The following is a 12,227-nucleotide window of genomic DNA, read 5'->3' as shown; positions in this document are numbered from 1 at the left end:
GAAATACAAGCCACCACTCGTATTATTGTCAGTTTCAGACATGGACTATTTGAAAAATATAACCTAGCTACGAGGCGTTTAGCAGTAAACCAATCAGGTTCAGAGTAATATGAACAGCTGATATGTTAGGAACAATAGATTGGCCTTTCTTCTAACAGTAAGCCACTGTGTCTGTGAAAGCTGTAAACGCCTGATATTAACGTACCTGGTCTTCTGCGTCTAGAGTTTGCCGTATACTCTGCTATAGTGTGCAAAGTCTTGGTCATAAGTGTCAATAGACCTGTGCTATTTGTCTATCCAGTCGTGGTCTCCAGTCATTGGTGAAACAGTTTTGTATTTACTGTGCCTTGTGTTTGAAGTCCAAGGTTATCTTTCGACATTAGTGTCCACTGAACAGTGTCCAGTGTCTATCAGGAAGAGTGTTCAACGTGATTGGATGTGTTGACTTTGTGATAGTTTTTTTATAATAAGATACAACAGGCGACCCTCTGTTAGTACTCAACCATGATACCAAAGTATGTGAGTGACTGTGTGAAAATGTTCCTACAAGTAACTCTTATTCTGATTGTTGCATTTTCAACATGTAGGATGAAGGATTGCAACTCTACGACGACGGAGATGGAAGGTGCTATCATTATCAGGAACGTTGGCATCAAGTTGTGCCAGTTGAAATGTGCTGAAAGAGGTCAGTGCTTGAGTATTCAGTACGATATTGACACACTGACCTGTCGGTTATCAAGAGCTGAATCAAGGAAGACCAGCACAAAGGAAGGATATGTCAACTTTGCAAGGAATCATTCAGATGTAAGTAAGGGTATAAAACCCTATCAATAATGCCATGCCAAATCATGTCTGTGCCATTGTTTTGTTCCAGACTAATCATTAGTGTTCATGAATCTCAAATATTGATGAGACGAGGGGATGTCAATACGTTTTGAGCCTTGCATAGAAAAACATAAAATATTGGTATGAACCACATTTATTTTTCAACATAGTAACCTTGTGAAGACCCTTGTTCCATCTTTTCTGCTTTAAATTTCTGCCTGGCGCTGATGCCATCTCTGTAGGCCATTTTGGTCCTCAAACCAAGCCTCAGTAGCAGCAATAAGCTCATTATCATCCCGAAATCTACGACCACGCAAGTGTTTCTTGAGATTTGGGAACAGGTGGTAATCACTTGGTGCCAGGTCTGGAGAGTAGGGAGGATGCGGCAAGATTTCGTACCCGCATTCCTGGACAGCAGCGGCTGCAACGCGAGAGATGTGTACTGGAGCATTGTCTTGATGTGGAAGAATACCACGTCCGATCTTGCCCCGGCGCTTCTCCTTGACTGACTGTCGCCCTTCCTCAACAAGTTAGCGTAATATTCCCCATTCATTGTTCTTCATTTTGTTAAGTAATCTATGTGGATGACGCCTTTGCTATCCCAGAAGACTGTCGCCATTACCTTCTGCGCTGATCTGGAGGCTTTGAACTTTTTGGTCCAGGGAGAAGTGACATGTTTCCACTTCATGGATTCTTCTTTGCTCTCCGGATCATAGTGGTGGATCCAGGTTTCATCACAGGTTACTGGCCTAAAGTGAAAATCTTCTGGATTCTGGCTGTATCTGGTTAGCATGGAATTGCTTATGGTGACGCTTGTTTGCTTCATTTCATCTGTAAGCATTCTTGGCACCCACCTCCCGTGTGGACCCGGGACAGAATGTGTCCACAGCACCCAATTGCTTGTCGTAAGAGGCGACTAAATTGGGCAACCTGTTGGCCGTGGGTTGCGTCCCGTGTCGGTGGAGGACGGGAACCTGGTGGTTGAGGGCATTTAGGCTTTTAACTGCTTTCCATTTGCCCAACACACCACTTTGGCCCTTACTTCACCTAGACGGGTGGTTGAATTGGCCCGATTCAACCAATCGGCTGGTCATGCCAAGCCCTGTGCATGGATTATATATATATGTTATTGCACAAATTTTATTTGGACTTTTAATTTCGGTCTTGGCTGAATTATTCATTGACTTTTCTGGTTTTGGAATGTATTTGAAGTTCTGAATTTTGCCTAGAGTCCTATGCCCAGAAGGCGGTGGCTCATGGGCCAATCTGGTAGATTAATTCTTTGTAATTCTTCTACTGGAGTATATCATCCGGGTATCCTTGGTGCTGCAAGCTGGAGGCCCGCTTGCTTTAGCATTGTCCTTGTGATACTCCGTGGTGGGTGGGGAGCTCGGATGATGAACCATATTACACTAACTATGGCGTATGAAACCCCAACCAAAAAACCAAAACGTCCACTTGATATAGACCCTGTTGATACTGACCATAGACCATCTGCATCGATTGAATATTGGCCACGTTTGATTGTGATTGCGACACCTGAGAAGACACCGTTAAAACTGAACCCCTTTGCTGTGTCTAAGGGTATTCAAGGTATTGATGGGGAGGTGAAAAACATTACACGCTTGCGTTCGGGTGCGCTGCTAGTTGAATGTGGTAAAAAGCAACAAGCAACGAACCTGATGAACATGAAATCTTTCGTGGGCATTCCGGTCACGGTCTCTGCTCACAAGACCTTGAACACTAGTAAAGGTATCATCAGAGATCGTGATCGATTGTTTGCTGATATGTCCGAAATTGACATAGGATCAGAAATGAAAGATCAGGGTGTGCTGTATGTGAACAGCTTTTCCACCCGAAAAAACAATGAAACATTTCAAACTAATACCTATCTGTTTACTTTTTCATGTCCAAATGCTCCTAAATCAGTGAAGGCACGCTATTGTAACATACAAGTTGATACCGACATCCCCAACCCGCTCAGGTGTTTTAAATGCCAGAAATATGGACATGGCGTGAATACTTGCACATTGTCTGTTGTGTGTGCTCACTGTGGTGAGAAGACACACACAACAGAAGACTGTGACAGTGATTATAAAAAATGCACCAATTGCTCAGGCGATCATTTTGCATTTTCTAAGCAATGTCCTATTTGGAAAGAGCAAATGGAAATCAATAAAATCAAATTTACTCAAAATATCTCTTTTTACGAGGCCAAAAAACTGGTAAACACAGCTGATCTTCCACAAACTTATGCTACAGTAGCAAAAACATCATCGGGATCTAAATCTAACACTACATCAACCACAGGCTACCAAACTACCTTGACTTGGGTAAATTGCGATTCTCCACAGCTTTTCTACCCAGCTATATCATCAAAGACTGAGGAATCACTTCCTATTACCTCAAAGTCTTCTTCTGATCACAAAGCATCATCTCAGTCACACTCAAAGTCTCAATCGACAGCTGATAGTCAACAATCTGTGAAAAATAAATCGAAGCCAAAGCCCGATGCTTGAAAACAACAAAGTGGCAGAGCTCCAAAAGGGTCACTGAACAAAATTCAATTGTTCAATACATACGGGTCTCTTGAAGACATGGACGTTTCTGAAAACGTCCATTCTAGGGCACATAGCTTGTCGCCCTCCAAAAGAGTGCGGGGTAGATCCCCAATAAATCCCCCCAAAAGATAGTTTATTCCAGTTATATTGTACAGTGGAACTACAGAGGATTAAGGACTAATTTACATGAATTACAGCTATTAGTCCAAGATTTTATACCTTCAGCGATATGTCTCCATGAGACATATTTAAAACAAACAGATACATTTAATTTTCGTCAGTTTAATGCATATTATTGTTTTGCACCTCCGGGTGATCGGGCCACTGGCGGATCATCCATTCTAGTCAAACAAAACGTTATTCAAAGCCCCGTTTAACTTAATACTAATATGCAGGCTGTTGCAGTGAGAATTACGTTACATGTAGCGTTTACGCTATGCTCCCTTTATATTTCTCCGTCTTCGACGTTTGCCAGAACCGATCTTCAAGCTCTATATGATCAGCTCCCGAAGCCCTGTATTATAATGGGAGATTTAAATGGACACAAACCACTCTGGGGTAGTGGAAATACAAACACTAAAGGGAAATTGTTGGAGGACTTTTGTTCTGACAATGATTTATATATTTATAATGATGGTTCCAACACATATTTACACCCTGGTACAGGGACCTATTCTGCTCTTGACTTGTCATTGATAACTTCAGAACTACTAAATGAATTTGAATGGTCAGTCCACGATGACCTGTGTGGAAGTGACCATTTTCCTACTATGTTAAAAGCTGTAACTCCATCAGATGTTCCTCCATCACCAAGACGAAATATTAAAAAGGCTAACTGGGCTTTATATGAAACACTGTGTGCTGAAAAACTTAAACCTGAACGTTTAATTGACGTTCCCGATGCTGTTAAATGCTTTTCTGATGAATTGAATTCCATAGCTGTTGTAGTTCCACACATACGAAAACCATGGTTCAACGATGACTGCAAACAAGCTAGGAAGGCAAGGAAAAAAGCAGAACATTATTTCCGTCGCCATCCTATGGTGCATAATTTAAATAAATTTAAAATTTTAAATGCTAAAGCACGGCGTACTTTTAAACAGAACAAACGCCAATCTTGGCAAAATTATGTATCTAAAATAAATTCTCGGACACCCATGTCCAAGGTATGGAACATGGTCGAGAATATCAAAGGTAAAGGTACTAAATCTACTGTCCATCATCTTAAACATGGAGATCAATTACTTACTGATAAATCAGATATTGCAAATAAACTGGGTGAAACTCTTGCTAAACATTCTTCCTCTTCTAATTATATACCTAAATTTCAGTAATATCAAAAACAACAAGAAAAGAAAACTATTAACTTCAATTCTGATAATGGGGAAGATTATAATGAAACGTTTTCTATTCATGAACTCCATACTGCTCTTGATCAAGCTCATGACACTGCTACTGGAGCTGATAACATACATTATCAACTCCTGAAACACTTACCAGAATCCTGCCTAGAAACTCTCCTAAATATTTTTGATGATAGTTGGACATCGGGTGACTTTCCTCCGTCATGGCGTGATGCCATAGTAGTACCAATACCTAAACCTGGACGTGATCATACGGATCCGTCCAATTATCGTCCGATTTCATTAACAAGCTGTGTTTGCAAGAGCATGGAACTCATGATAAATAATCGACTTGTTTGGTATTTGGAAACTAAAAACCTTATCACAGATATACAATGTGGTTTCCGGAAAAACAGAAGTACTGTCGATCACTTAGTGCGTCTAGAATCATTTGTGTAAAATGCGCTGATTAATCAACAACATGCTGTGTCTATCTTTTTTGATCTTGAGAAGGCATAATGACACTACTTGGAAATATGGCATTTTAAGAGATTTACATGACTTCGGCTTCCGAGGCCGTTTGCCTGAATTTATAGCGAAGTTTTTAAATAACAGACACTTCCAGGTCCGTGTGGGTTCTAACCTGTCTGATCATTACAATCAGGATCAGTGTGTTCCACAAGGCAGTATTTTGTATGTCACTCTTTTTATCATCAAGATCAACAGTTTTTCTAAAGTTTTAAACGATTCAATTGATGGATCGTTATTTGTGGATGATTTTAATTTTTTTTGTCGTGGTAAAAATATGCATACCATTGAACGGCAATTGCAGTTGTGTTTAAACAAGATTAATAAATGGTGTCTTGAAAACGGCTTTAAATTTTCCAAATCGAAAACTAACTGCATACATTTTTGTCGTAAATATAAACCACATAAAGACCCTGAACTGTCTCTAGATGGGACGCCCATTAAAGTTGTGAAGGAAGCCAAATTTTTGGGTCTATCTTTGATTCACATTTAACTTTTTTACCACATATTAAATCACTTAAAACTAAATGCCTGAAAGCACTTGACTTGTTGAAAGTTGTTTCAAATTCTAAATGGGGAGAGGATCAAGCTACCCTTCTCCATCTATATCGATCACTCGTTCGTTCTAAACTTGATTATGGCTCCATCGTCTATAGTGGAGCCTGCAAAAGCAATCTTAAACTTCTTGAATCTGTCCACCATCAAGGTCTAAGACTTTGTCTTGGGTCCTTCAGAACTTCACCTATTGACAGTCTTTACGTTGAGGCTGATGAAGCATCTCTTGTACAACGCCGTATCAAATTATCTTTACAATATATCACAAAACTATATTCTAACGAATCTAACCCTGCATATAACTGTGTGTTCAATCCTCTTTATGGGGATTTATATAGCAAAAAGTCTTCTCTTGTTCCACATCTTGGGCTCAGAATAAAGCCGTTTATTGGTGCTGCTGGTATTGAGCTGGACAGTATAGCTCCTTTCCGTCTTCTTTCCTTTCCCCCTTGGCAGTTGGTTAGACCACAGGTTGACCTAACATTAACTACATTTAAAAAATCAGAAACCAATGAATTACAGTATAAACAAGAATTTAATCAATTGAAACATAAATATAACAATTATAAATCCTTATTTACAGGTGGATTCAAGGACGGTGGCGCAGTTGCTTGTGCTACTGTCATTGGATCCAGAACAATATCTTCTAGATTACCAGATAGTAGTTTTATTTTTACAGCAGAAGCTAACGCCATATTAACAGCTCTTGGGTATATTCAAAGACACCCTAAACGTAAACAATATATAATCTATTCAGACTCTCTTTCTTGTCTTCAGGCGATTAAAAATTTATCATGAAAACATCCACTTTTAATTGACATTATTGAATTGTATAATAATCTTGCTACTGGCCAATACGACATCGTCTTCTGTTGGTTACCCAGCCATGCAGGCATTTCTGGCAACACAATGGCCGATCTTTCTGCCAAGGCAGCACTCAACAAATCCGTGACTCCACTTCTTATCCCATACTCTGATTATAAAGCTACAATTAGATCGTATATACGTGATCTGATGCAAAAGAAGTGGGACACCCAAGTAGGTATAAATAAATTACATGAAATAAAACCCTATATTGGTTACACCTACTTGGGTTTTCAGTCCAGATTTGAAGAGGTCATTATGCGACGATGTCGTATTGGTCACACCAGATATAAATACCTTTTGAAAGTTGAGGATCCTCCATTTTGTATCCCTTGTGATGAAAGAATCACGGTCAAGCATATCTTGCTTGACTGCGTGGAATATTCCATCACAAGGGATACCTATTTTAAATCATGTAGTATGCAGGACCTTTTTACTAATATCAGTTCTCATTTAATTATTGGATTTTTAAAAGAAATAGATTTATTGACAGAATTGTAAATAGATAAATATTTTATTATTGGAAGTTTAAATTGATAACTGTGCTTGTTAGTGGCTGTATCCTCGAAGAGGGTTGAAGTACTGTAAAACTATTGTGCCCCTGAGAGGGTACGTAAGTCCACAAACATTCAAAGTAAATTAAAACTTTCACGTTTTTAATCGTAGCATAGGTGTCTTTTTATTTGCATGGCTAGATTTCCCAAATTGCTGATGGCTGAGGGGATGATGTAAATCCAGCTAGGGTCCATGCAGGTAGCAAAGGTACTGTAAGTCCCCATGGTCCCTAGTATGGTGATCTACTTTCAGTTGTTAGCAATCTATAGCCCATTTTTATCTTGTATTGTCCTCTATAGATAAATTGTTTTAGGTATAGTTACTAGTTTTATATTCTCATCTGTGATATTCTAGTTGTTTGTTTTACTGTCCTTCGTTGACAGGTTTTATAATAGATATATATATATTTCATTTCAGTATTAAATGTTCTCGTCACGATATGGCTGAGATATTGCCGATGTGACGTTAAATATTAACTCACTTATTCACTTGGCACCCACCTTGCGCACACCTTAGACATGTTCATGAAGAATTGTCTCGATGGATCCGTGTGAAATGCCTGTGGTCTCCTCTAACTCGTGGAGTGTGATTCGACGATTTTCTAGCACAAGTCTATGCACTCTGTCAATGTTTTCCTGACTTTGAAGCCTTTCTTCAATGTTCTTCGCCGAGTTTCCTTCACGAACTAAACACTTAATTACTGCTCCATACTCAATTTTATTCATTTTCACTGTCGTGAGGGGGGTCTCTTTCTGTCAATGTTTTTTGGTCAATAACTTCTGAGAGTAGGATACCAAAACTTATATATCACATCAGCTACGCCCCAAGGTTCAATGTCGTACCATAGGCTGTGACACCTGGGTATGAACTATGTTCAAGACTCAAAACTTATTGATATTGCAAAGGCAAACTGATGCTAACCTGAAGGTTCACGAGAACATGAATGTCATAACAAGGTCATGGAGTAAACTTCTGATGTTTTTCTTGCATTTTAGCCGAGTAGAAACAAATAAAGCATCTTAGCCAAAAAGAGCTTATTTTGAATGTTCCGCTCTGACAAGACTCGTTCTTGTGAAAAGAGAAACACGAGTAATGAGGGAAAGAGTAATGTGGGATTAGTGCCCAAAGAGCATACCTATTCTTAAGTTCAGTATCCTGTCCCTGCTACCTTAACGTGGTGCCCACTGGACTAAATGCTAAGTTATGTCTTATCAACAAGTATTTTTCTCTATGCCAAAGAACACAAACATAAACATGACCAGACGATTGGTTGAATCGGGCCCATTCAACTACCTGTCTAGGTGAAGTAAGGGCCGAAGTGGTGTGTTAGGCGAACAGTTATACATCCGATTGCCCTCAACCACCAGGATCCCGTCCCGTCCGACACGGGCCCCAACCCACGGCAAACGGGTTGCCCAATTCGGCCGCTCCTTGCGACCAGCACGGGGGTTTGGCGAGTTCTTAGCGTTACCCAGCAGCCACCACGAGAAGGTGGCTCACCACGGGTGCCGCTAAGGACCATGGGGACTTACAGTACATTTGCTTCCGGCATGGAACCTAGTTGGATTTACATGATCCCTTAAGCTGTTAGCAATTTAGACAAATCTAGCCATACAGTAAAATGACACTTATTCTACGAATTAATAGGAACATAAACAGGAACTATGATGAAAATAATAAATGAGGTATCTGTAAAAACACCATTCCGTTTTTCTTCTGTCTGAAGGTATCAGTTGATTCCTGTTCATCCAAGATGTGCAGGTTCAGGCAGCGATGTTTGAAGACTCGATCTGAAAAGTCCGTCTGCTTGCAAGGTAATGGTCGGTCTCTTATCCATTCCACAGACTAGGTTGTACCACACTCGAACTTTTATGAACGCCACTTCTCTTGCCATAACTAATATGATCTTACAGTTTGCGTTAGACTACCCATAACAAGAAGGTGGTATTGTAACTAAACGTCATACATTTTTAAAATTTAAAGAAACATTGCGCCTATAAATTTTAAGTCTCAGTCCAGATGCGATGTGACGAAGTCACTTTAAGACGATGTTGTATTGGCTAACGGGCGTCATTGCATAATTATTGTACATACCTTTACAGATGAGATGATGTTCCCTGAGCAATCTCCTCAGCATAAAGTTGACAAGGATGACAGCCCACTTCACGATGCCTGCAGAAAAGGGAACCTGACCCAAGTGAGATGGATCCTGTCCCAGGGTCTGGTCGACATCAACAGTAGAGAGGGGAGTCACGGAAAAACTCCACTCATGGTGGCGGCACAGGAGGGACACTGCAGAATATTTTCTTTTCTTATCGGAAAAGGAGCTAACAAGTCACATGTGGATAATGATGGTAAGAACATTTTTCACTGGGCCTGCAAGGGAGGACATGTGGATGTGGTGGAGTGTGTACTCCCACAATATGGTGTCAACATTAACGATAAGTACATGACCCCACTTGTGCAAGCTGCATTTTGGGGACACAGAGACGTTAGTGAGTTCCTCCTGTGCATGGGAGCTGATGTATCACAGACCGATCCAAACAGAGAGAGCGTCCTGCACTGGGCCTGCAGAGGGGGGCAGTTGGATATGGTGAAGTATTTACTTTCACTGTGTAGTGTTGATATTAACAGTAGGGGAAAAGGTGGCAGGACACCTTTGATGGCCGCTGCAATGAGGGGTCGCACAGACATTGGTCTGCTCCTCGTGAATATGGGAGCTAATTTGTCACAAGTTGATGATGTTGGTAATAACGTCATGCACTGGGCTTGCAAATACGGACAATTAGATCTGCTGAAGGGTATTCTCTCACGAGGCAGTGTTGATATTAACAGCAGGGGAGTGCACAGAAATACACCGTTGATGAATGCTGTGTTTTGTGGCAACAGAAAAGTGGTTGATCTACTTGTTAGTCAAGGTGGTCTAACTCACTTAGTGAATAACAAGGGGGAAAACATCCTCCATCTGGCCTCATTAAGTGGATGTCGGGAACTGGTGAAGCACATCCTGTCGCAGAACATGACTGACATTAACGCTAGAAACAAGGAGGGGAAAACAGCAGCCATGATAACAAAGGGTACAAATGTTCGCGTGCATAAATTTCTTGTCTCGCAGGACTGCCCATGCATTATGACACAATAAGGATTACTTATAGCAGGATGTTATTATTATTCAGGCGTATTCGTTCTGTGAGGTCGTGAGTAAAGTATGCCATGCAGTATATCGACACATAGATTAGATAGAAATCCTCACTTCAACATAGATGATTTCAGCTAGTTTCACATTGGTGAGGACTTCGGGGTTAGACGTCTTTTCATTACTTTTTACGGTTTTAGCGATTGTTTTTGCAATACGTGAAAGAAATCGTGCAGTTAATGACGAGCAGGTAACCGATATTGATGACACCTGCCGTTGTTGTTGTTTTCTGCCAGATGGGAAGGACAGCGTGCAGTGTCTGTGCAACAGCTAGCAGATATTGATGACCTCGTGTACGTTTAGTAACGTATATTGATTACTGCTATTGTCTTGAAATCAGTTGCTTCGGGTGTGCTACTTTATCATAGAAAGGTACCGAATGTCAGTTCGTAAGCCTGGTCCTCATGGTCCTCTTGGTCCTCGTATTTTAAGTGAACAGAAAATATGACAGATTCTTGGTTTTGCAAACACGACAAGAACGTTATAAAGTATGCCGTGAAAAGAATAAATGACTACCCGAAGTAGACGCCTTTCTGATTATATTCCGAAGATAAACTTTTTGAACATTTGACAAGGGAGTCTTTTAAAATCTAGTTCAAATAATCATATATCTATATAGCATTAAATTAGTTCATTTTTCCTCTTAATGTTAACATACAAAATAGAAGACACAATTTCATGCATTGTTTTCATTGTGAAAATCAGAGTGAAATAAATAAAGATGTAATAGACATAGACATGCATGATTTGTTCTTAAGGATTTTGTCTTGGAACTGTATGGCTAAGATATTGCCGATGTGACGCTAAATATTAACTCACTCACTCTCTTGGAACTGTCTTTTGAAGGTGAGTGTGAAACACTTGTATTTTTGTCATGTTATGGGGCAACCATGTATGTACGTGGATGTACATGCATGTTTAGCACCGATCAAGGATGGAAATTTTACATTTTTCTAACTCAATCGGATAACCGTCTTTGACAATAACATGCAATAATTGTTAATCATTTTTGTGCAGCATCATATCGTGGTAACACAGGATATCGCATGAACAACCGAATACTGGAACCATGCCCATTCCCACACCTATGTGGGTGAAGCCCCAGGTGACTGAGCCCCAGTCAACAAAGGTTTGCAACTGATGCCGTTTGCTACTTATGACCTTCTAGAATTTTCATTGTGACTCGTGCTCATGTCAGATGAATAGTTTTGGCAGAGAGGGGAAGATTGGATTTGCTATCTCCTAAGGATTCTTCTTATTTCAGTTTCAGTTTGTTTTATTCAAGAAGAGGATATTGTGTGACAGGTGTGATGTGTGTATTGAGAGATGTGATGTATGTGTTGAGAGGTGTGATGAGTGTGCTGACAAATGTTGCTGACAGATGCGATGTGTTTGTGGGGACTTATCTGTTAACAGGTGTGATGTGTATATTAACATTTGTTAAGATTAACATTTGTTGTGTGTGTTGACAAGTGTATATATTTTGTGTGTTGACAGGTGTGATGTGTGTGTTGACAAGAGGTTTGAAAGGTGTAGTGAGTGTGTTGAAAGGTCTGCGTGAATTGACGTTGATGTGAAATGTGCGTGTTCACAGATGTGATTTGTTTGTTGACACATGGGATGCGTATCTTGCCAAGTCTGTAGTGTATGTTGGCAGGTGTGTAATGTGTGCTTTGACAGGTTAAATGGTTGTGTTGATAGATGTAATGTGTGCAGTAAAAGGCCAGGTGTGTGTAATGACAGGTGTGATGCGTTTGTGTTGATAGGTGTGGTGACTGCAATGGCAGATATGATACCTTT

At 40.2% G+C, this 12,227-nt stretch overlaps 1 protein-coding gene across 1 annotated transcript; it reads left to right on the top strand.

Annotated features, from left to right (window-relative positions):
- Positions 1-588: 588 nt before the first annotated feature.
- On the top strand, positions 589-10,701 carry LOC137255280 (ankyrin repeat, PH and SEC7 domain containing protein secG-like). Its single transcript, XM_067792733.1, has 3 exons — positions 589-804; positions 9,366-10,308; positions 10,664-10,701. The coding sequence occupies exons 1-3, from the start codon at positions 589-591 to the stop codon at positions 10,699-10,701; spliced, it is 1,197 nt and encodes a 398-aa protein (XP_067648834.1).
- Positions 10,702-12,227: the final 1,526 nt, after the last annotated feature.

Source organism: Haliotis asinina, chromosome 11 (genome assembly GCF_037392515.1).
Source record: "Haliotis asinina isolate JCU_RB_2024 chromosome 11, JCU_Hal_asi_v2, whole genome shotgun sequence".
Lineage (NCBI taxonomy): Eukaryota > Metazoa > Mollusca > Gastropoda > Lepetellida > Haliotidae > Haliotis > Haliotis asinina.
Note: the sequence above shows the minus strand (reverse complement) of the source record. Positions and strands in the feature narration are given on the sequence as shown.

Bases quoted from the DNA above. Each gene is read 5' to 3' on its own strand.
- LOC137255280 (XM_067792733.1), top strand. From the start codon at position 589: ATGAAGGATTGCAACTCTACGACGACGGAGATGGAAGGTGCTATCATT. The intron at 805-9,365 runs GTAAGTAAGGGT...CAATCTCCTCAG, and splicing joins TTGCAAGGAATCATTCAGAT to CATAAAGTTGACAAGGATGA. The intron at 10,309-10,663 runs GTACAAATGTTC...GTTTTCTGCCAG, and splicing joins AGCAGCCATGATAACAAAGG to ATGGGAAGGACAGCGTGCAG.